The sequence below is a fragment of the Spermophilus citellus genome (genome assembly GCF_964194105.1).
Source record: "Spermophilus citellus genome assembly, chromosome: 11".
Lineage (NCBI taxonomy): Eukaryota > Metazoa > Chordata > Mammalia > Rodentia > Sciuridae > Spermophilus > Spermophilus citellus.
Window position 1 is genome coordinate 100,331,048 of NC_138192.1, and position 26,912 is coordinate 100,357,959.

The 26,912-nt window shown below is 37.2% G+C and overlaps 1 protein-coding gene across 1 annotated transcript in view; it reads right to left on the reverse strand.

Annotated features, from left to right (window-relative positions):
• Window positions 1-26,912, reverse strand: part of SATB2 (SATB homeobox 2) — a 174,135-nt gene that overhangs the window by 83,167 nt on the left and 64,056 nt on the right. Inside the window, exons 4-6 of the mRNA XM_081261424.1 lie at window positions 19,359-19,485; window positions 18,035-18,158; window positions 10,769-10,871 (exon numbers count right to left, since the gene is read on the reverse strand). Coding sequence (XP_081117550.1) covers window positions 10,769-10,871; window positions 18,035-18,158; window positions 19,359-19,485 — 354 coding nt within the window. The remainder of the gene's footprint in view (window positions 1-10,768; window positions 10,872-18,034; window positions 18,159-19,358; window positions 19,486-26,912) is intronic.

Below are 26,912 nucleotides of genomic sequence, written 5' to 3' on the forward strand. Positions count from 1 at the left end.
CCAATACCAGAGAAGTTAAAAAAAAAATCTGTCAAATGTAGATAAATATTTATGGGTATTTAAAATGAATAGGGCTGCTAGCTATAGCCTTATAAATAGAATAAACAAATCACATGGCCAGTGAACTAGTTTGGGGGGATTGTTTATTTGTTTGTTTTGTCTTTTTCTACATACTTCAAAGTCAAGTTCTCAGGGACTGAATGTTTCACAAGTATTTATTAATGGATCTCCTTTAGGAAAAAAAAAAGGCTTTCTTTAAATGCAGGAATTTTCATATCTATAAACCTAATACACCTCTTTCAAACTGCACTGGCATTTTGGGTATCATCAAGTCCTACCATTTACATAATAGCTGAGGCAGGGAACTTAACCCTTCTATATATTGTTGTTATTTAATTCCTTCAACAACTATATAACCCAGCTGTTAACATCCCCACCTAATTGAAGAAGTAGAAGTTCAGAAAAACTGGTGTCACAAACCTTAAAGGTAAAGACAGAATTAAAAGAAAAAATTCAAACTTGTGTCTTTAAGGCACTAAAGCCTGTCTCCTACTGCTTAAGCTAAGCTTACCAAGTTGGGGCGCAAGACCATTAATGGTTTTAGGGTTTGGGTCAGGACCAAATGACTTCCTTTCAGACCAATTCTGCTTTCTGTTCGTATGTGTGCACGCACACAAGTATGTGATATGTACATGCATGTGTGACATGATAAATGGATGAGTTATCTGAATGGTAAGAGCTCAAACTGAGATACATACACATATACACACATACACACACACACACAAAATTTAAGTTATTTATCTAAGTAACCCACTTGTGAATCATTCTGATGTGACATAGAGTGAGAAGGCTGGTCAATCCTAAAACATGGTGAAACCACTGTTTTCTCAATAATTGAATCATCTAATCACAAATAAGATTATTCACATTTTTGTTTAATTCATGTGAAAAATATTTATTAATCAATTACTGTATGCCAAGAGTGATGGCAGCCCCAAAAGATACAGTACTGGATAATATCAGCTTTTAAAAAAAACCCTCCATCTATATTTTTGTTTCAGATAAGTTAACTATTTGGAACATGTTTCTGAGCCTATACTATCTGCCTATGATTTAAAGTAAATTTCTATTTGATAATAAAATACCTATCTTGTCAGTTTACTAGCAATCCATTCTACTTATCTACAACACAAATATACACTAATTGTTTTTATTTTTACATATCCCCCACACACACATTTTTTTTTCCATCAGTCAAGAAAGCTTTGTCCCACAATGAGTGTCAGCAGCACAAAATCCCAACCAACTGATGAAATACACAAATCACACAACCAAGAGCTTTGGCAAGTGCTTTACAAAGTAAAGAGTGTTTCTATAAGTAAAGAGTGTTTCTTTGAAACAAGTAGCCAACAATAAATAAACTATGGTAAACACACTCATAGAACATGGCAATAGCTTGAGAATCTCAGGCAATCCCAACAAACTCACATATGATTGAACTATATTAAAGTGACAATCTACAAGTTTGACCCATAAAAATGGCAATTCTGTATGATTCAACCTGGTGTTTATTTTGACTCCTATCTCTGAGCTGGGCTACCTATTAACACTAAACAAACTTATTGTTCCACCCTCCAAAGTCTTTCAAATTATTCTTATTATTAATTTTTTAAATGTAAATATAACACTAATTTCCCTGGTAAAATATAACAACATATCATCTTTGTATATTAAGTATACCCAGTTACAATAAATACTTGTGATTTATTCTCTTCTAGTCAATAACTGTTAGGTAAGAAATCAATTAATCATATGAAAACCATTTTCTGTTAATACAAATATGGACAGACATGATTGCAGAAGCCAGATCTAACATGCTGTATATTTCAAATATAAATCTACACCATTAAAACAAATGACTGAAAAATCCTATTACCAGAAGAGTTCACTAAATATAATTAAAGAAAATATTTAGGAGTCTAAAAGAGCTGAAGGGTAAAAGGTGTAAGGGACACTAAGTCTCTCAGGACTACCAAATCTAAACATCTTTTTTTCCCCTAAATTTGTTAAAGAGAATCTGTCTCTGGGTTGAGAACTTGCCTGCAAAGTCTCTGCCTAGAGCGAGATATTCAGAGCCAACTTGTTAACTCCTAATAAAACAGCCTCGTAAGTGAGGTATATCAGCCAGCATTGTGACATACCGTATGACTGGTTTTCTTAGGTGTATTTTCCCCTTATTATCAACTTCCTTTTTCCATCATATTAAACTCTACACAAACATATATAGCCACTGTAAAGCAACTGGAACCGGGACACCTCTGTTTCTTTGGCAATGAAAACTCATAGGGTCCATTATGTTCCATGGAAAAAGTGAGCATTGTTCACCTTTATCCTGCTGCAATCTCCACCTTCTGCATGCAACAGTATTGTCCCTTCTGGTTGCAAATAATATTTGATCACAGTCTGATAGCCTTGATCATTTCAAGTATTCCTTTAACTGTATAGGTGAAAGCTACTTACATCTAATGAAATCTTTATTTTTTTCTCTTCATTTTAATCTGAAACTATGATTCCTAAGGTGCATTTAGTACATGATGTTGCAGAAACTTAACATTATCGTTAAAAAGTATTCTGCCATTACTACTCGGCACTCTATGCATATTAATTCTTTAATTCAACCTATTGAGCAAAATTAATCAGGACAATCAACCTATGATTCATTCTTTTCCATAGATCAATCTCTCTCATTTTATAGGACTTAAAGATTTTAGGTCATTATTTTTAGAAAAAAAAAAAACCACTATATTAGCTGGAAAAAAACTCAAAGGGATGTACCTAATTTGTACTTAATAAGGCATTACTGTCCCTTTAGGTGGAATTGACTAATATTAAATCTTAGCCCAATAACTAATTAATAGAAAAGGAAAAATGATTCTGATTTACAATTTGCTAAGGACAGCTGCCTAAATTAAACAAGCAAAGATTTACTTTTTCTTTTTTATCTCAATTGAGAAATCAGATAACAAATAAGATTAAATACAATATAAGGTAAACAAAAACATACTCAAATAATTCCATCTACTTAAATTCCATTCTATTCATATTTAATAAATACCTACAATATTCAAGGTCCCAGGTTCACAAGGAACTTGGAGGGCATAAAATGAATGCACCCTCAATCCCATGTTCTTTCAAGGAGCTTCTGGCCCAGAAGGAGGATAAGCCAAGAATAAAAATTACTACAGTAAATGGAGCTTAGAAAGGTTACAGCTGGAGAGGCCCAATTAGAACTCAGTCTGATTTTGTTCTACAAATGATTCAAGAGTCAAGGCCATTTCCCTGGGGGTTTAGGACACCAAGGTCAGATAAATTCTTGCAAAGGGCAAAATGAAGGCCTGTATCAGTTGGGGAAATAGCTAAACAACTGTCTCCATGAGGCAATGTGATCTCAGTGCTTGCAAATGAGAACCCTTTGGGTAAGAGCTTCAAGTACCTTAAGGAGCTTACACCACCTCCCAGCTTTTAACTTTGCAAATCAACTGAAGAATAAAAGATAACAATTTTTATGCAATAGATCAAGAAACCAAGAGATGTCTCTGATTTATCTTCCTGGTTCTCCCCCAAAAGAGGATATCTCTATAACCATGCCAGATTTTAAGTTAAACTGGGCATTTCCTGTTCTATGTACAAAACCTCTCATTCCACATCTTTGTTGATTCTTGGTCAGGCAACACCATATCTTTGTTTTTGAGTTTCTGGTTTTGTTTCTGAGTAGGACAAATGGAAACATAAAAGTAGGAGAAATCCAATGAATATTACAAGAGAGAAATTGAATTAAAGAGACCTGGCCCACTATAAATCCTTACCCAGGTCCCCTGAGTTCACTTCTCTGGTGCTTCCCCATTGCTTCCCACACAGGCTCTGTCCAGTGTCTATTTCAGGTGTCTTCCTCACCAAGCCCCAACCCAACTACCTCTCCCTCACTGCAAAATCATCATGACCCCCCCAACCCCCAAAGCAAAGTACATCTGTGCCTCTGATCCCAGATCCCAGGTACTCTTGCCTCCTCTTCAAAAGGAGAGGATTGACTCCAATCCCTTTTTGCTAAGAATCAGCTACACCTAACCTTTAGATTCCTCCCTTGCTGAGTCAGCATCTAGTGACTTCACTTTCTTCCACTTCTGCCCTTCTTTGAAGCACCACTTCCCTATTCTCAGAAGGGAAGCAGCTTCCCCCAAGGCCATTCCCACCAGCATGCCCACATCTTCTCTCCAGCTCCCTCCTGTTGGCAGGTTCACCAATACTTTCTCACTGGTGAACCATGGACCCTTGGCTTCCACAGCATCTCACTCTCTCTTGCCTCAGTTCATGGGCTTTTTCATCTCATAGCCATCACCACCCCCACACCCAGCTATGCTCTACTGTTGATTTTTACCAACTGCTGTAGTTTGGATATAAATGTCTCCCAAAAGCCCATGTGTTGGAGGCTTAGGTTCTCCAGAGTACTGCTACTGAAAAGTGGTGGAGCTTTTAAGAAGTGGAAGGTCTTCAGGTGTGTGGGTGGGGTGGGGGGTGCCCTTGAAAGGGATAATGGAACCCCAGAACTTTCCTCTTTCTCTCTCTTTTGGTGGCTGGCCTTAAGGTGAGCAGTTTTGCTTCACCAGTACTTCTGCCATAATGGGCTTTCTCATCACAGGCACAAAAGCTACATGGCCAACTAACCATAGATTGAAACATCCAAAGCTGTGAGCTAAAATAAACATTTTCTCTTTTAAGTTGATTATCTCGGGCATTTGTTACAGTGATGGAAAAGATTACAGAATCATGATAAATGGGCAACCTCTAAACATGCTGTGCTCTTTTTCCTCCCTGTAAAACTCTACTACTCATTCTTCAAGTATAACTCATGTGCTACCTCGCCCCAACTATCTGGGCCCCCTGCAAACCTAACACCCAACTTCCACTGCACTAGTTTATACCACTGCTATATATTTAGGGGGCTGCTTTTCTGGCTAGAATAAGCAACACAGTTAGAAGGAGGAACCATGTCTTACATGTTTCTGGCTGTCTCTCACTGCTTTTAGGTTGCCTGCAGAAGAACTCGCTGAAGGTCTGTTTAATTAAAGTTGTTTATCATGACTATAATTTTTTTTAAGGAAGTCCTAAGTAATGTTCCCTACTATAATCCCACCCTTAGAATCCTGCCAGGCATATAAAAGAATGCCCAAACTTACTTTTAAATGATAAAAATGTGTGTCGTATGATAAATGATTTCATAGAGGATATAGGCTTTTAGAAACCAAGAACTTCTACTTCTTTCAAATAATAAGTATGTGTACTGGATGGATGGGAGGTAGAAAAAAGGGATGAAAACAGATAATTTTCCCATCCTATTTCAACATGCATTTAAAATGGTAATATAAAGATATATCATATATATATATATATATATAAAATGTTTGTTTCTTTTAATCAACCAACACATCATTAACAAACTCACACTTCTTTGAACATTCATAAATAAATACATTAAGGCCGAAGAAGCAGCTACCAAGCTAAAAGGAACTTTTTAAGATCCAAGCCAGGAAGGGGTCCATGTGTGAACTGAATGTGCAAGGCATTCTTTGCACACCATTTTCCTACTTGCTGACACCACCGATAAGCTTCTCACTGGAGGGCCACACAGTTTACGTGGATAATGAATATATACCAGGGATTGTCACAGGGCAAATGAACAAGGCTCTTCTAAATGGTGGAAAGCCAGCAAGATGGAAAATGGCTGGTTGTGGAAGTAATATTTCTATTGTTGTGAATCCAATATTTATACAAAACTCAAAGGACTGGATGTTGGTATTAGTTTCTGCAAGGAACAATACAGGCCGCGAGCAGACAAAGTTCCTAGCAGGATACCTTCATTTAGATCTGAAGGTGAAAGCAAATTTCTTTCATGACTCAAGAATTAGGTAGACAAAAGTAAGTTACTTTTACCTCATCAGAGCTAAACAACAGCAGAGGCAGAAGTACCGAGAGCTGATTAAAGGCATTGTCCTGACCGCCCATCCCACCGTGGCTAAGCAAGGGCTGCCTTATGGAACCAGGTCAGGGGACATTGATTTCTCTATTCAACTCTGAGGCACCACTTTGTAAATGACACAATCATTTTTGGGTACAAGAGGTGCTTTAAATGTGGTAACATTATATCATTTCAGCTATAATGATCATAATTACTTATTTCTTTTAATCACAACCCACTTAACCACTTTAGTACAGAAGACTAGTTCAAGGAGTTTAATTTTCATTCAACATCTAATCTTTGTGTTTACTGAAACCCTTCATGGGCTTTGTTTACCGTCTGCTTGCTGGCCTGGACGTTTGATCTTGCAAGACTAGATCAGACAGGGTCAGATAAAATACTGATTACTAGAATAAACCAGGCTCAGCAAAGTAACACTGGCTTTTAAAACCCGCTTTTGTCCTATATTTTTAATTTTTTTTTTTTGCGCAAAATAAGCTCAAATAAACAAATAAGATTTAAGAAAACACAATCAAGGGTTCTTGAGAAATGACAGAGAAAAAACGTGATGGGAATAATTTTTCACCTTGGACAAAATACAGGATTTGGTTAGGTCTATTCATTCTGATGATATTATTTTATGACACAAATAATTTTATGATAGCCACCAGTATTTATGTGAACTTTGAATGACCCTTTAATTCTTGATACATATTAAATATTTCAGGTTGACCCCACCCCACCAAAGATGATAATTCATTTTGCTTTCAGAAATAAAACATTTTTGATGAAAAATATTTTAAATATAAAATTATTTCTTTTAACTTATTATTAGGCTACATTTAAAACATATATCATCATTGTTAAAATACTTTTCTTATTTCCCCTGCAAAAGTAGATTGCCATAAGAGTATGATTTTGGTGGTATGGCATATATAAATACCTCTTAGTTTCATAAAAATGATGGGACAAATTCACATCTAGAGCTCATACAAAAGAACAGTGGGTAAAAATCAATGGGGTAAATCCCTCACAATACCAAGACCTCAAAATAATTTTGTAATACCATGAATGTTTCTAGATGTCTAGGATTATCTGCGTGTCCAACACTAAATCTCCTCAATATTAAGCAACTTTTGCTTTTTGCTTCTAGACAAAATATATTTTCCCTTATACTTGGGAGTTTATAAATTCTACATGATAAAATCTAGACCAGAAGCAATGCTAGGATAAGATGAGTGGCAAATTTAGTTAGTTAGTTAGTTAGTTAGGTACTGGAGACTGAACCCAAGGGCACTTTACCACTGAACTAAATCTCCAATCCTTTTACTTTTTATTTTGGGACCTGTCTAAGTTGCTTAGGGAATTGCTAAATTAATAAGGCTGGCCTCAAACTTGCTATCCTCCAGTGTCAGCCTCTGGAGTTGCTGGGATTTCAGGGGTATGATACCACACCCAGTGATGGGTAATAATTTTTAGAAAATGTTGTCTATACCAGCCAATCATCCCATCCATCCCTCCATTTCCTTCAACATGGAAAACTACCGGAAAGCAGGTTCATGGTCTCAGATCCTGAACTCCGAGTATACAAATTCGGTCTCCCCATCTCTCCTAAAGTATCATTAATGTTAACTCAAATGTCTGTGTCAACTTTGATTGTCTTTGAAATTAAAGAAAAAGGGTAAACAGAATGTGCTTTTCTGTGATCACTGGGGAAAATAAAGTTAACATTCTAAGCCAAACCAATTTAGGACTTTTTAAAGAATAAGTGTAAATAGTTTAGCTGTAATAACAACAAATTCAAAAAATGCACATTAAAATGTTTACTTCAAAATTTAGACAATTCCATTTGTATATAGTTTTTACATCTGTTTTTAATGATATCAAATTATTGATTGTTCATTTTTCTCATATTTATTTAAGCATTAACTATAGAATTTGCAATCTGATCTTTTTTTTTTAATCCTTCCAGTAGACTTTTATTTTTGCCAGGTTTTAGTCATATTTACTTTGATCTTTCAGAGTATATAATTATTTTACTGTTTATTTATTTCTATGAAAAAAGAAAAAAATTGACCTAGGAGATCTATATGTGGCAATTTGTAACAGAATCACATAGCTTATGTTTAGGAAATCATGGTTTTGATTAAGAAGCAAACCATTTAGTTCCCACTGTTTTATTAAAACAGACATTAGCAGATAATAGGAAACATATTTAACAATGTAGTCTGCATTTACTTTGGGACATCAGTAAGCTGGCTTGAGGTTTTCTCCTACACTGAATATCAGGCATGGTAGATGCAAGCGGATAACTCTGGGGTAGAAATGTAAAGGGGGAGCCAAGGAGGTACTTGGAACTCTGACTTCTGGGTTCTAAGGAGGAGCCCCAAAGTAGAATTCTAGTTTTTTCACTACTCATTTCCAGACTTGGAATTCATTACTTCTTTTATTTCAAAAATGGATGGGAGCAAACTAGCTGTTCAAACCAAATCATTACTTCCCCACGAGAAATGGGTCCCACGAGGTAGGAACTCCCACTGTGACATCTATTCCCTGCAAGAAGCATCTAGCAAATGAAATATTCCCATCTTGGTCCAATATTTCCTTTTTTCTGAGGGTCGAAAGTTAATAAAACACACTTCTATGGGTGTTTATTCTCTGTACACCATTATACCTGTCATGAATTCTTTGTTTTTCCTCCCACTCCCTTGGTTGATGAATCAACACCACTTGAACTGTTTTATGGCAGCTTGTGTTTACTTCACACATACCTTAACCTTCCCTTTTCTCCTCCTACTGACACACACACAGACACACACACACTTCTCAACAGTAATGACTAGCTCCATCTCTTTGAATAGCATGTGTACACAGTGTCTGACAGCCTCTTCAGGCGTGGATCCTTGACCTACTGAATGAAATCAAGGTCTCAGTCTGCTTTTATGGCACTTAAAGATTTAACTGTGCATTTACTATCTTGAAAAAATATAAAGCTTGAAGAATTCAATCTCTAAAAAAGAAGAGACATGAGTGTTAATGCACACACACACACACACACACACACACACACACACACACATACACACACACCGTGGTGGTAATTCTGAAAACAGTGAAGAGTTTTCAGTCTTTCCGAATATGGAATTATACTCTAGCATATTAAAAGAGGACTCTTCTTTTCGCTTATCACAAAAGTTAATGGGATCTAACAAATGACCTTGAAGTTGTGTGATTCTTTTGAGTTTTAGTCAAAGAGGATATGTTCAAGCACTTTAACAATCCAATTTTAAAAGAAAAATTGGGAGGCAACACTTACAGAAAAAGAAACCCTTCTGAACCACTCAATTATGTCTTATAACGAGGAGTTATTCATCTTCTCCTACACAAGGGTCAAGTATTAATATTCTAAAGCATGTTCCCAAACCAGACTCTAAAGGGCTTTAAGAATTTTAGAATACACTGAAAAGGAATGGATCTTAATTCAATTTTCAGGGCACTTAATTTCTCCTGGGTAGCTCAACATTTTGACTTTTCTTTTAAATTATATATTTAGCATAAAATGTTTTCCTTTATCATCAGCAATGTGCCAATGTATATGAAGTTCAGTTCCTCAAAAGATAACTGTGTGAACAAGCTTCCAAACACTCAATAGCCAACAGCATTACTTTAATAGGCTGACCCCTCTGAGGATGCCTGCAGGTGGTCAAACAAATAAATTCATCATTTACTTTTACCTGCTCACCACAAATTGTCCTGTGGCACTTAGATGGGGCAGTGAGCTCTCAATCAGTTATGAATACCAACAATACAACATGATAGACACAGTCACTGTCATGCAAACTATGGATTGGATGGACCCTCAAACATCAATGCTACAAAAATACCCCCAATTCCCTCAGAAACTGGTCACACTCATCTTAAGTGGAGTGAGAGTAATAGACTCTTTCTAACATTAATATATTTGCAAAGGTAAAATATCCCTGATATGTTTAAAGAACAATGGGTGATCCAAACAACATGCTATTGCTGCATTTTTCAGGACCAAACATAATTCCATATACAATACATTATTTCTTGTCCTACTACTAATACTATTAATTATTATTATAGTATTATAGCTACTAATTATTAAGTGATTGTGCCAATATTATCTTATTTTGTCCTCACAACGACCAGTAACTTGAAAATTTTCATTATTTTGAATTTGAAGATGAAGAGAGTCTTAATGAAGTTAAATAATTTGCTCAAGTTCAGATAGCTGGTAAGTGTAAGAAATCTGAACACAAATCTGTTAAAGTATATAGCCCTTGTTTTAGTCACTGCTCAGAATGGTCTCTGAAAGAACACATTGTCAAAACTACATTTCTGACCAAAGATCTCCTGATGCTGTGACAGTTGCTCCAGTTTGATAATCAATAATCAAACCATAAGTGCTGATTTAACCTAAAATAACTGCTTTTATATTTCCATTCTAAAGGATTTTGGCCTTTGCAATTTTCACTGATAAAAGCTACCAACTTAGTACATTATGCTAAGAATTTTATTTTTAGTTTTAATACCATCTTAGTTTTCAGAGAGCCAATATAGATCTCATGACAGAAATATTAGGAATCTTGCCTTTATAAAAACTATATAGTATGTATGTGTGTGTGTGTACATGTACACAAAATCTGAAATTAGCATATATTCCAACAACAACTCATTGACCTAAGAATCTAAAAATAGGCTTTAAAAACAAAAATTTCAGCTTACCTTTAATCTTCTTATATTTTTTATACCATCTCCCAAACTCCTGGCACTTGGTTGCTGACACATTGGCATAATATGTGCTATTTACAATGGATGAAATCATACTCTGAAAAGAAGGAAAATAATAGTAATTTTTTTCAAATATACAAATACTCCTTTTTAAGAACCAGAGATTGGAGCCCACACGGATCTTCTTTGTCTTTTTACCTTGAAGCATTTATTCTGCAAACTAAACCATTTAACCTCAAATATGATGACCTGGATTCACTATTCCTTAAGCTTATATTTATACAATGACAGTGCTTTTTCCAAAAGCCAACCCTGGGCCAGTATCAAAAGATGAAGAAGGCAGGACACGCAGATTAAATGCAAAGGGGAAGAACAGTTGTGATTGAGGAACCAGAGCAAAAGGTGAGATCAGATGCTCCTGCATCCGTAATCCAAATAATGCCTTTCAGATGTTTCTGTTCCGCTTCCAACTGCAACAAGCTTACACAGCCAAGAATCTGAGAACATCCGTGCTACACACTGCAGAACAACATTTAGGGAAATAAGTTAAATTAATATAATTTATAGAAACGTGTGATTAGCACTCGTGTGAAAATTCACCAAATGAAAAAATTAACAGTCCTATTTTAGAGCAGGGGAAACTAAACCTAACACTTGTTCTGTGTTTCAACCAAAAAGGAATCAAAGCTAAACTTCCTGAGTTGCTTACGTATATGATTCCTCCTTGCTCTTCATCCTTGTCTCCCTCCTCAGATCAACTCCTCAGTTGATGTGTGTTTAACTGGAGTTAGAAGGAAAGCAAATGGGAGAATAACCTAATTTAGCATAGAAAAACTAAAATTATAATTTTATACCTTGAACTCAATGTCCTACAGAGACATACTTGCCAACGATATGGCAGGTCTGGGCCAACATTGGTGGTTGGTGTCAACTTATACCTGAACCAACTGTGATATCATATGTGTATGCTTTAGATATAGATTTTATTTTTGTAAATTTTCGTCTGAAAACAAAAGAGTGTGAACAACTCAAGAGACCCAAATGACCTGCATGAGATTTAATATTTTGCCTTGAAATCTTATCTGTCTCGAAAATGTTATCCCCAGACATGCAGCAGTTCAGAGGAATCTTAGAACTTCTAATTACATTTCTACAAAGTAGTAGAGATAAAAAGGATAACAATAAATCAAGTCCATGGCAAGTTATTTACCAGGAGGTTCAAACAACAGACTGACATAGACTCCCATTTAAAATATCAGACTTACTTTCTTTCATAATCACTATGCAGCACCAGTAGAGGTGGGGGCTCCTAATTCATTTCACAGAAACCTCTTTGGCCCTTTCTACATAGCAGATGGCTGGCCTCCCCCAGTTGCTGATCTCTAAATGACAACTCTTTTCTCTAAAGGGAGACAGTGAGAAGGACTCTTTTAATCCCAGGGTCTAAACACAGCACTGAAAACTCTAAGAGCCAACATCACCTGAGTTTCTCATAAAACTTACAGAGCACTGCCTACTCTCTTAGGAAATCAGATCCTAATCAACCTGAGACAGGGTTCTACTTTGTGTGTTATTAGCAGAGTAAAGCTGTTTCCTGATTGCCTCAGTTAGCTCCCTGTCTGGACTGGGATTTTCTCTCTGTCCCTAGACTGTAGGACCCTTGAGGACAGTAGCTGTGTCTGTTTCACTTTTTTTCTCCCTCGTGTCTCACATAGTTCTGATGTGGGATATCTGAGTCACTGAAATTTAACACATGAAAAGGGACAGAGATGAAATTTTAAAATACCAAAGTGAAATGTCATAATAATAAAAATTTTAGCATGAGAGTACCCTAATAATAGATGCACCAGCCACACTGGTGTATGGGAATAGTTGTGAATGTGCTTGTCATCTCTCTATCCTGTTTATATGAATGTTATCCTTGGGAAAGATTGTATGTATAGCATGGCAGGAGTAGGGGCTAAAGTTTCTATTGTAAAGTAGTCTGGAAAACAGACTAAAATGAAAGTGTTTAACTACTACCTGGAGCTATTCCTCAACTATTCCTGGCCTATAAGGTAAAGCTGCAGGCTCACATCATTCTGGCCTCTGATAATTCATATTCGCCTCACTCTCTGACTTCCTTATGTTGACCTTGCTCCAGTGGCATCTTCACTGACATTTCACAAGGCCATTGTTAACCTATGTGGCAAAGAAATGAAAATCTGGGCTCTACTGTCTCTGTCCAGCTGGGCCTATATTTTACACAATTCATTTAAAAAGGAGGCATTGGTGAACAACCACACAGCTGGGCTTTTAGGGTCCCCACATATTTTTGATAAATGAACAAAATCTGCAACTACTTTTTTGATCAAGAATGCAATGAAATCTATATCCACGTCATAGAAAGCATTATTGATACAAATAATCCAGAAGATAGGTGTATCACTATTTTTAACTATTAAATAAGGAACTATTTTACTGACTTAAGCTAAAATCAAAATAACTTTGCATAAACTAAACAAACATCACTTTGTTTGGCAAGGACTATGACAAAGAAAGGATGAAGGAGCACTTATAATGGACAATCATTCAGGCCTAGCTACAGCCATAAATTCTGCATAAATAGTCACTGGAGACAAGGATATTTTGTGAATAACATGAATTAAAATAAATTTTTAAAAAGGCTTAAAGTATTTTTCCAACTACAGAAACTTTTGGAAAATTTCAGATGTCTTTGTAACTGACTTTAAAATGTTAAATATAAAGATTTTAGATGGGAGCCAGTTGTTTAGGCCATACCTACAATACCAGCTACTCAGGAGGCTGAGGCAGAAGTACCACAAATTCGAGGACAGACTGGGAAACTTAGCAAGAAGCTCTCTCAAACATTAAAAGAGGGCTGGGGATATAGCTCAATGGTAGAGTGCCCCTGGTTTTAATCTCCAGTAAAACACACACACACACACACACACACACACACACACACGGACTTGGGATGGGGAACAAAATCTAAGTGTCCTTATTTATAGTCAATCTGACACATAGTTCAATTACTCCAAGGTAACCAGCTGATTTGACTTTTCTTTAAGCTAAACTGTAAGAGAATATTATAATAGTTATTAATACAGTCACATGCTGCATTAATGATGCTTTGATCAACAATGAACTGCATACACAACAATAAGATAATAAAGAAGCTGGAAAATTTCTATTTACATGCCTAGTGACATGGCAATGAAACACACAACACATTTCTGGTGTGTTTGAGATAATGCTGGTATACACAAACCTACTGCTCTGTCAGTCATATAAAAGTATAGCTTGTACAATAATGTATAGTACCTAGCATTTGATAACAAATGATTATTATTGGTTTATGTATTTACTATACTGCATTTCTTATCCTTATTTTAGAGTGTACTCCTCTCACTTAAAAAGAAAAAAAAAGTTTCTGTGAAACAGTACGCCACTTTACAATGACAGCAGGCTCCTACATCTCAAGTTGGAACTGAATCTCTTGAGTGCACCAAGAGGCCAGACTGAACGATTGACCTATGCCAGTAAGGTCTGTGCGAGAACACTCTATGATGTTCACACGATGAGGAAATCATGTAAGAACACATTTCTCAGAATGAATCTCTGTTGTTAAGTGTCACACGACTATACTTATTTTAGCTGGATTGCCTTATCTAAAAATAAATTTTCTTTTAGGTTGCTGAGATAAAATTTTAAATTCACTTGTTTTTTAACTAGCCCAGAGAATAGATACCTCATGTGATTGTAAGTATGGTTCTATTTTCAAACTGAGGGCTCAGAAGCTCAGAATGAATTTTTTTTTTTTTTGTCCAAAGTCAAACAGCAAGTGGGAAGCAACACAAAGAGGCCCCACTACTGGACTGCAACATTTCGTGGTCTCTTAAGAAGAGAAACGGATTAATGGGAGGAAGGAAATAGTCACCACCACGTCCATCAGCTGGCACAAGCTCATGCTGCAACCTCTTCGTCAGACCAAAGAAGAAATAAGGTGACAAATAAATAAGTAAAACCAAAGCGATGACTTCAGGTCCATTCTATGTGTTAATTAACAAGTTTAGAACCAGAGAACACTAAGGAACCTAAAGGAAATTTAGAACTTATTAGGAAAAAGCACAACTTTGTTAAACACAGGTTAAGATGATTTGCACAATACACTTGGAAAGACAGAGATCTGAGCATCCCCTTTTCCTGCAAAAAGAAACATACAAAAATGAAAAAACTGCATAATTATTCAATTAACTGAATCACTGGATATAAGAAATAATTGAATAACCTTCACCACATTCCTATTGGTGAGCTGAGATTCATTTGTTTGAATAGCAATGTGACACTAAGAGTAGCTAAACTGCAGATACATAATACATCTGCTGTGAAAGAGAACATTTCAAAACCAGAGTGAATGATTACAGGTTCTGTGAGTGAGAACGCCCCGGGGTGGGGGACATCTCCTGCCTCCTTTTGCATGAGACAGGCAATGAGTAATATGTGCATCCTTTGCTCATTTTCAAGCTGCTTTGTGATATGCTCAACAACGTATTAAACATGAAATTATAATCTACCCTTCAATTTAGTAAAGGGGTAAAATGAGAAATGAAAACTTTTGCCATTCTAATTGAAAGACACACTACCTCCAGACTTTGGAGCATAAAAGACTACTCCTGAGAGCTGGTGGCCCTTCATCATGCCATCATTTCTTATGGTCACTGCAATGTCTCAGCTAGAGATATGACTGTCAAGCTGTCATCTGTGAATCTCCTTCAACATGAGTATGTGAGATTGGGCCACAAACTAAAACAACCTCTCTTGAAAATAACTGAAAGGGACAGTTGGCAACTGCTTAACACAAGATAGGATACATCCCTATGTACATGCACTTAAGACTAAATGAAACGGAAAGTTGGCAATCGGTTAACACATGACTGGTCCACACAGTCCATCGCCACTTGTCTACAGGCGAACACATGCTCAATTTGGTTTTTTCTAATAACCCAACTGGCTGCTTGATTTCACTGCCCAGTTATTTTGGCATATTTTACACATAAGTTAGGTGCTTTAATGATCCCCAATTGGACAAGACTTGCTGAGGATGTCAGAAATAATTCCCCCCACAGTCTATTTGTATAGGCAGACTGTATAAATGCTGTAGCACCGTCACACTAGAAATCCAGTAACATCTTCACAGTTCAATAACTTTAGTCAGTCCTTTCTTTCCTCAAATATTTGACAACAAAACCTCACCTGAAGGCATAGGACAGAGCTGTTTCAAAGACCTATGGATATGCTAAGGGAAATAAGCCTGCATGAATGGACAAATATCTTATGATCCCAATTAAGTGAGGTATCTAAAGTAAGCAAATTCATAGAACTGAAAGTAGAAACTACCAGAGGCTAGAGGGACAGGAGAATGGGACATCACTGCTTAGAGGTTACAGACCTGTTTGAGGTGATAAAATTTTTGGAAAGAGGAATGACAGCTGCACAACACTATAAAGGTAATTAATGCTACTCACAGACTTAAAAATGGTTAAAATCATAAACTTCATGTTATGTATGGTTAACCACAAAAATAAATTATCTAAAGTCAGAGATAATGTGTGGTATAGGATCATATTGCAAGGGGCGTGCATTTGCAAATTATTTGTTCTTCATTGCGATTTTCAGTTACAAGACTGTCTTCTCTGTAGTCATGCCATTTGGCATCTGGAGAACCTCCAAGTTGGACAAGGTAGGTACTGGTAGCTCTGCTTATTTAAATGGATCAAAATCCTGAGGACCTGAGGTTTCGCAGTCAAAAACAATCCTCAGTTTTTAACTCTTCCTCATGTAAGAATAAATAAGCCACAGGAAACAGTGTTCATGATGCTTTCAAATTGCAGCAGAGAGAAGACCACCTAATAAGGGGTGTAAGGTGTGGTAAATAAGGCTGCTTGGAACAGCCTATAAGGTTGAAAAAGGCGCTGGAAATGATGACTCAGAGACATCAGGGGACAAGGAAGAGGCTGTCACCACTTAAACACATTTTGAAAGGTGAAATCAAAAATAAATACACAGAGACACAAGACAACCTATACTTTCCAGCATCTGGCCAGACAGAATGGCTAAATCATGACTTCCCCCCCTTTAAATATACATGCTTCAGACTACAATTGCTGCCCTTTTAAGGGCTTCTCCACTCTTTTATTCTGCCTTCAAGGCTGCTCTTTTGAATTATAGACCACTGGGATGTTCAAGAAAATATGTACTATCCACTGAATTGTTCCTTTATGGAACTGCCAAGGTGAATGAGGAAATACCTAATATGAGTTGGCTTTGGTTCATTCCTTTGATCCTTTCAATCTTTTATTTTCATGGTTTTAGCTTATTTAGCTGGTTCACTAAAAATGGACTATTACTTTTTCTCATGGTGCAGTTTTACATGTTGAACTTGCTCAAAAACCTCTACAAGTGTAATGGATGTAAAGATCATCTCTCTCCACCAAAAGGAAAGAGGCTTGATTTGTCTTGTAGAGATGGGTTAAGGAATGACTGACTCATTCCATTGACCAAGCAAAGCAATGTTCTGGAGCACAGGCTTTGGAAGGGAAAGTCTGGAGCCAGATTTCAAGTGGCCACTTAACCAGCTTGAGTACTTTAGGCAGGATTTCTTTTTTTCCATATTGGGCACTGAACACAGGGACACTTTACAACTGCCTTACTTCCCCAGCCCTTTTTATTTTTTATTTTGAGACAGGTTCTCAATAATTTGTTTAGGGCCTTGCTAAGTTGCTGAGGCTGGCCTCAAGCTTGCTATCCTCCTGCCTCAGCCTCCTACAGTCAAGTACCACAGTTCCTGGCCCTTAAGTGGACATTTAAGTTTTAATCCAAGCCCCAGTTTCCTGATCTGTAAAACAGAGACATTGAACCCTACTTCCAATAATCCCTACTTCACCACCCCCAACAGGTCTGTAACTTCTAAGCAGCAATGCCCCATTCTAACTTAAGACTGACGCTAAATATACATGAAAAGCTGATGGTTATGTAGGTAAGAATGTTTTCACATGTTCCTACTGCATCAAAGTTCTCAGTAAGTGATAACTTCTACTCTATAACCAAAAGCACCATAATCTCTGTTTTTTCCACCACAAATGCAGTGCGACTGCATAAATAAAGGACAGAGACGACAGCTGCCTAAGCAGAAGTAGCCTCCTGCTAGACAGTCCACCGACGGCTTTCCATTTCCCAGACCCCCCTGCAGATACTGACCTGGGAGAGAGGGCATTCTTTGGCTAATGTGCTCTGGTTCATCTCTTTGAGCAGTTCCTTTAAGGCATTGCGGACTGTGGCATGGTTCCACTGCTCCGCAGGCAAGTCTTCCAACTTCGAACAACTGCAAAACAGAGGGACAATGAACAACCCAAGAACCTCAAGGGAGGGCTGTGACAGCAGAAGACAGGAGTGCAGTGGTGGCTCCACCACCTTGTACCAGCACTAGGAGAGCTGCCGAGCAATGGTGTCTAAGCTGGGCCCGAAGGGAGGGGAAGGAAGCAAAACTGCCTCTCCAGGAACGTGAACCTCAACAGACTGTGAGAGGGTCTCTAAGTTAGTGATCCCACTTCCTAACAAAAGCAGTCACTTTGAATATGAAGAAACACCTATTTTTTAAAAATAGCGATTTTTTTCCCCCAAAGTGCTAATGAAAATGGCAAGGCATTGTGACGATAAACTTTCCCAACACATATTCAACTACTAGGCATTCCTAAGGTCAAATGTTGGCAAATGTTACAGCAGATTTGAAGTCTGAAGGCCCAGCCTCCACTCTCACAGAAACAGAGATGCTACTCTTCTGTCAAAAGATAACTTCTAAGATAAGACACTCAAGCATTCCCAGATAAGGAGAGGGATGTGGGGTCCCTATTAAAGAATAAATTCTCCAAAAGGAGAAAACTGAAACACAGCATTCCTGAAGTCACAACTACCAGGCACTTTACAACTAAAACTGTAAAGAACCTTTAGAGGCATACCTTGCTTTGGATAGCCTATCTGGAAGAAGGAAGGGAGGGAGAAATTGAGGGAACATTCCAAGTGTCTCTGAAGGCCACAGAGTGCATTTTATTGGGGTGGTCATCAGAAAGAGAGAAAAAAAGATTTCCAGTGTGCCAGTGCACGCTTGGTAAACCTGCCACAGGACCCAAACTCACCCTTCATGACACAAAAAGACAGCAGAGGGGTTTATTCTTCAAATGCCACATGCTAAGCTTTGAACCATGCCTAGAGGACCCACTGAATGAGGGGCTGTGGAAAGTTCCCCATCGGGTTCCCTGCAGCTTTGTAATGATTTATCAAGCTGCCCCTGGGTTACCACTTCACTGCTTCTGAAAACAAAACATAAAACAGTTGGAATGTGGACTATAAAGATGCCTGCTACAGCGCCCCCTCCTTCCCTCCTCTTTCTCTCTCTCTCTCCTCCTTTTCATTTGATCCAATGTCTAGATATTAATGAAGACAGGACATGCTGCTCTCTTCAGTACATCTATGATCGACAGACAACTCCAAAAGGAAGGAAAGGCAGATGTTCAGAAACACCCACCTTTGTAATTGGATTTTCAGAGTCACAACATGATAGACATCTTGCAGCATGTCGGCCACCGTCGCGTCGGGTGCATCTGTCACATAACTGAGGGGGAGAGGGTTCCACCTCCCCAGCTTGATTATTCCTGCACAGGGAAGAAAAACATAATAAACACATATCTGCTATTTATTAAACCTTCCCATTGTTTGCTCAATGTTAAGAAGGTCATTCAACAGTCAACACTCAAGGCCCACTCAGATATTTTACAACCCAGTGCAATAAGCTATTTCTTTCTGGCTGACAATTGAGTTAGTTAACTATACAGGAAGATGGGAATGAAAAGGATGAGATTTAATCATGGACAATCAGTTCTTTTATGTTTTCCTGTTTCTTAAATTACTTAGAAAACCATACGGATACTTCCTTCCCCCAAAGTCTTGATTCACAGTCTAACTTAAGACTGATGCTAAATATACAGGACTGCTGATTTCATAGACAAAAAAAAAAAAAAAAGCAAGCTTTAAGTAAATACAAGATTCGGTTTTGAATTGAACAAGAAAATTCCTGTGTGTGGGCTCAGCACGCAGTCACATTCTGACTGTGGTGTTATTCCCAAAGCGAATGTGCAATAGATGAAGCAGAGTGATCCTCCAGGTCCACATCCCGCATTCCACCAGAGAGAGGGGCTGCCTTCCTGCGCCAAATGCAATGGCACACACATTGACCCCAGATCAGAAATAGCAGAGATGCCTTCAGCTCCTTTGCTTTTTTTAATACCTTGGCTCTTTTTAGAATGACAATAGTACCCTTTCCCTGTAGGTTTCCTGCTGTACAAGGCAAACACACCACAGAAGGAGAAAAGAGTAAGAATCCTGGTCACCCTTGGTCTACAGCGAGCAGCAATTTTAGGAACACCCTTGTTCCAGGCAGATTCATGGGATGGCTTCAGCAACATATGGTGAAAATGCTAACTTGTTCATCAGATGGGCCCAGCTTATCTGGTGCGTAGGGCACACAGAACACTGATGAAGAAAAATAGAGAAACTCATTTCACAAATGGCAGAGGGTAACAAAAATTTTATTTCTAGACTATGGAAAAAAATAATCTGATGGTCCCCAGGATGTCAAAAATCGTCACACATAAAAAAGTTATGTTTAAGAGATAAAAGAAAAACTGCATTTTTTATTGTTTTTGAAAATATAGGTGAGTCTAACTACATGGTTCTTTTAAATATATATATATATATATATATATATATATATATATATATATATATATATATGTTTTATCACCAAAGAAAGAGAGAGAACACCTGTATACCCAAGTGTATTTTTAAAAGATTCACAAAATGATGCTTTATAGCTATGGGGCAAAATCCCCACAATCGGAAATGAACTTTCTGGTCAGGGCACGTCCTGTCCAAGATGAAATAAATGAATGCGCAATGCTTGACATAATGCTTGAAAACAGGGAATAAACAGAACAAAAATATTAAAATGATGCACTGTTTCAGTATTAAGATTTAACAATCTGGTGCTGAATATGCTGCAGTATAAATAGTGCCTGGACTCAGATCCAATAAAGTAACACAGCTCTCATTCATAGTACCGTATGTCTCCAGTTCTGGCTCCTGAAGTCATATTTCACTTGCCAAGAAAAGCTGTTTTCTTGTGGGGATAGTTTTCCTAACATTCTCCCTCATGACAATGAGAAGTGCACAGCACGCAGCGTGTGGTCGCCATGAAATGAACAGCCAGGGCCTGCCGGACACCACCCACCAGGGCTGGTGTGCTTCCTGGCTTCTCCTTCTGGCATTTGCAAATACTAAAAAGATAGCGGGTTACGTATCTTGACAAATTTCTGTTTTCAAAAGATCCTTCCACAATGTTAACTTCCTTTCCAGAACCATGATTGTGATCTCCCCTTGAGAGGAATCTAAACTGACCGTGTTCTAAAGGTCGGATATTTTTTTTTAATCATAAAAGAATAGAGAGGGAAAATGAAGTCAGAAATCATACACTATGATAGGCATGGAGAAAAAGCAGACTCTGTGGGTCATTTTGATTACTAAGAATATGGAAGTAATATGAAGAAAATGAACCTTGCAAACTTCCATGCACAACTCTACAGAACATTCGTCCCTGATGCGTGTGTCAGTCTTCGCCTCTTTATTTATGGAGAACATTCCACAATGCAGCCACACACAAGAGAATATATCTGTATGATTTTATTTATATCAAATCCAACAACAGCCAAGACTAATCTATGGGGACAGAAGTCAGAGGAACAGGAGAGAGAATTTACTAGAAAGGGACATACAGGGATTTTCTTGTTTGGGCTGGTGGTTGCATGGGTATAAAAATTGTCAAAATTCATCAAACCAAGCACTTAATATGTGCACATTTATTGTATGTAAATTATACCGCAATTTTTTTTTTCAAATGGAGGGGGAGAAATCTGTATAGGAAATAACAGACAAATTGGTCTACTGGAGATAGTCATCTCCATTTAGGTAAATTCTCTCTCCACCTTGATGAGCCAGAAGGAGACTTGTTTGGGCTGGAATTAGCCACACACAGGTGTTTTCACAACACTTAATACCTCCACATAGAGCAGCTGCTCCAGGTTGGTTTCTACATCTTGGAAGAGAGCTGTTGATGCATGCTATTTTCTCAGGCAAGGGAGGTAGTGTGTGCTTTTTCTTCATTGCATTACTGTGATTAATTAACCTGCACAGTCCTAGAAGTCATGTTCTATGCTTGACTATCTACCAGGGTCTGCAGGTGTACAGTTTCCTATAGGAGGTCTCTGCTCAGGAGTCTGCTCTCCTTTAGCCAGGCAGGGGGCTGCAGGAGCTCTTGTCAATAAGACTTTTTTACAAGCAGGGTCTCTAATATATTCATCCTCTTTAAAATACATTCCTTAGAACAGTGCTACTTCCCTGATAAAAAATAGACAAAAATATTACTTAGAATAGTAGTCAAATGTTAACTAAGGAAATCAAACTGGGAAGCAGTATGCCACAAGTGACTATGAATAAGAATGCAGGTTTCCAAATCAAATTGTCTCTGATCACATCCTGGCTCCCCATCTCCTAATTACATGACTCAAGAAAGCTACTTATATTTCTCCCTACCTCAATCCTCTCAGCTGTAAAATGGAATGATAAACATACTGATCTTATAGGAATATTGTGCATATTAAACATAAAGCCCTTAGTGCAGAACCTGGATATAATATAACCTCAACAATTGTTTAGTCATTATTCAGAACTTTTCAATGCCTTTTTAAAGGCAGATACAGCTAATTCGTTTCAAAAAATAATAATTGATTCAGAGTTTTTTATGAGAATCTACTACCTGACTGGCTAGACTGTGTGTGTCTGAGTGTGTGTGTGTGTGTGTGTGTGTGTGTGTGTGTGTGTGAAATACTACCTAATTTAATCTTCAGATTTTTCTTATTTTTCTTATTTTGTAACCCTCAGATTAGGGTTACAAAAATTACTTACAGGGTGAAAGCACTGAAAATAAATCTGTATACTCATTGTCACTCTACTATCTGAGATTTCTCTAATGCTGTGAGTTAGACATTATCCCCAATGGGCATATAACAATTCTTTCTTTTTTGTCCTCCTTCACTACACTGTAGATTTGGTGAGATTTGCATTCCACCTTAAAGTCCTATTGGGGTTGTATGTAGACACAACCACCTGCATTGCTTCAGTTCTTTTTTCCTGCCCTCAGAAAGCTTCCCTCTTTTCACTGGCTGCGTTCCAGTACAATTTAATCTCCTAAAGATCAGCTTTGATGGTGTTATGTTCACACTGGGTTCTGCTTCCCCTTGATTTTTACCAAGCACTTATATGGGGCAATCCTGTCCTAAACTCTTAATTTCACTTAAAGCCTTATGTTAGCCCTAAAGGGTAGGCATTATTATGGGGATAACACTGCCGATATGAGAACTGACACATGGACAGACTAATTAACTTGCCCCAAATCTCACAGCTGATATGCAGAGGAGACTAAACACAAACTCACCTCTGACTTGCTCCTCATCCCTAACTCATACAGAATGCTCCCGAGCCAGGCATTCGAGGTCTTCCAAAACTATGTATAAGCTTTCCAGAAGTGAATATTGGGGGTCAGTACTCAGATCAGTACTCAGTACTCAGAAATTTTATACATTCTTCAAATTCTGCCCTGGGAATAATTCCAATTCTGATCAACCCACCTGAAGCTGAACCATAAATTTTCTTATTTGGTTTATGTATCTTATAAGAAACTTACTTTGTCACAAGGTCCCTTTATGGTTACTTTACAGTTTACCAAGTGCTTTCTAGGACCATAAATAAGTTCATCCCATGCATATCACAGGGAGTCAACATTCTGCTTGCAAGTAATCTAAAGCTCCAAGAAGAGTAGCTTTTTAAGAGCATCAGTGGGTGACAGCCAGACGAGGACCTGAGCTTCATTCTGCAAGTTTTGGGCCTGCTAGACCAAGATCCTTTCTTCTCATTTTGCCACTGCTGCCTTCCAGTGTACCTGTGTGCACAGGATGAGACCCTGGAGAGCAGGACCACAACTCATCTACAGTCACACATCAGGCAGGGTCTTGGCATTCAGCATTAAACCAAGGAACAAATGAGACCAATGAGCCAACAGGTGATAAGCCCAAAAGACTGAACAACCAGCTATGCTTGGGACTTCTCAAGAAAAATAGTCCCCCACAGAGTGCCATTTCAGACATAAACATTGTTTCCCAAATCATCTTTATTATTTCTGAGGAATTTATCATCTGCAAACATTTAGAAAATGCCTGGTGTTGAAGACTATTACAGATGTAGTTTCAAGGTCTTTGAGTCACAAATTATGGGCCTTTATTTTGGAGTTGAAATTCATGCAAATGTTAACATGATCGAATTGAGCACAATATAAATAAAACTGTTTATATCCAGACAAATCTGTTCATTCTAAAACACAGAGTGCCAATCCACTCTTTGTGTAATGTATTCAGACCAAATAACAAAATGCAATTGTAGGTAAATTTCCCATTAGTGACATAAAATTAAGTTGGGAATGGAAGCAATTTTTGTCCAAAATTAAAAAGATACAATAATGGAAACCAGTTTTTTTTACCCTCTCAGTGCAGTATTCTGCCAGAGTCAAGAGTTGACATTTTGCAAAAATAGAAATATCAATAATTGCTTGCATTCATGTGTTTGGGGAATTCTTTTTTTCAGTTTTAATCTTCCTCAAAGAAACCAAAGACACTTCTAAGTAAATGTAGAATGCATATCTTCATTATTATTTTCTTCTTAAATGTAAAAACACAAGGGCTATGATACTACATAGTATAAATGATTGATATTTGATTGAAGGATTTAGAAAGTCAATCACTTGTGAAAATAAAATAAATTGTGATAATACAGTATAATCAATGGAATATGAGAAGGGTTTGTATTAAACAGTAGTTACTGATTCATTTGAGAAATTTTTTCTGTCTCTAGCATGAATCAGTAATATGCAAATATAACCCAATGTACACTGTCCCTTTAATTATGGAGGTCACAGTTGAACAGAGAGGTTTACTACTGCTAAACACATAGCCAGTTGAAACTACTCCTAAAATAAAGCAAGACAATAGCTTTTACCCTGTACAAATGTCAGAAATATTGACTACATGAAGGCCTGCAACAGATCACCTGTAAAGTACATGAGAACAATTCTTAGAGTTGTCAGTGGTATGGAGACAGACACTGATAAAACAGACATATAGTGGGAATATTGCAGATTAAAGCCCACAAATCCATCTGTAAGACAGATACATGCAACCACACAAGATATTAGCAGTATCCTTATAATGCATCTGGCTGGATAATTTTCTTTTATTCCAGGTGCATTTTGACATTAATTTTAAAAGCAAAGTGAAAACCCAGCCTGGGAAAAATGAGACATTAGCTTTAATATCCAAAGGCTGGGGTTTATATATCTCATAACTCCCTGGAAAAGATCTCAGCAAAAGCGTCAATAAAAACCCCAGTCTCAGAATAACTAAGCCTTGGGGCTTCTGGTTCTCTGTATTATTTCCACAATGCTCCAACTGCTGATGAGGGCCCTTGTAAAAACAGGAGAACTCATGACATTGATTGCATCTGTTTATCCTCCTCAGAGTGGCTGTGTCCCTATTCTATAGTATATAATTTTCTGTTGGTAGGCCATGCTTTGTTAAAGAAATTAAAAACTGTCTGTCCTATATAATAAGAACATAGAATTATTTATCCATAAATCAGTTCACAGGAAATCACTACCCAGCAGTATATAATAACTCAGCCTGTGTTTCTAACCTGTGGCCTGACTGTGGTATATCATCAAACTAACTGTAGCAGCGAAATGGCATAAATTGTAGTTATTATTGCTAAACCTGTGGTGGGAATGATTTTTCAATGAGGAGAGAGAAAAAAGGCAAAGTAAAAATGATTTTTGAAGTACACATATTTTCTTCTATAATGCACAGATTAGCAATACCCCAATACAACTTATTGGAATAAACCAAACTCCTCGATACCATCCATCTTGATTTTAAAGACTCCCCCTACTCTCTATATATACACTCTCTCTATACACACACACACACACACACACACACACTTGCATTGGAGTAAAGTAAATGGAAAATGAAATAGCATTCTTTGGGCATTTACATTATTCAAGTGCTTTTATAATTTACACAAATTAATGAAACCTCAGAAAACACTTGTCTGGGAACCTACAGTGCGCTTAATCCTGTATTTACAATAACACAAAAGAAAACACCAGACAAGGATAAATAATTCAACAATTCAGAATAAATGTTGAGGCTATAGTGTTAGATAAATTTATCTAAAAATCAACACATACACATGCACATACACTGAACACAGTTATTTCCAACTCTGCAGATAGCTTCTCTACTTCAAAAATTCAGGTATTATTGACAAACACAATAGAATTTTTAACTAAGAACTCTGCCTTTTATTTTTAAATCATATCTGCATTTTTTAGGGGAAATAATCATCAGGATGGATGTTAATATTTAAAAACTAAAATCAACTTTAGAGTCATCTCTAAATAAACTATAATGATATACAGCAATCTGCCAACTTTTTTTGAGCTGACCACCCCCTTACACTACAGAAACATTCTACTTAAAAAAATATATACAGTACCATTTGGTGCCTTGTAATTGTATACATGGCTTTTACATTTTGCAGCATGAAGATTTTGTCTCATGTAATAGATGCTGCTTCACATTTGGGAAACGTTATGTTAGAACTCTGACTTTTATTAGATTATTTAATATAAGCACTAAGTAACTAGACTAAATTAATAAAGACCCTATTGCAAAAAAGAGAGAGAGCAAGAGAGAAAAAGAGAGAAAGGGAGAGAGAACAAAATTATTGCACAAATTAAATAAAACTTTCTGAAGTTGGTATTTTAGAAACCTTTATTTAATTTTCAAAATTCCAATTCTTTTGAAAAGCAGCCAAAATATTGGTCAGGATATGAAAAAAATATGGCTGGTATTTAGCTATT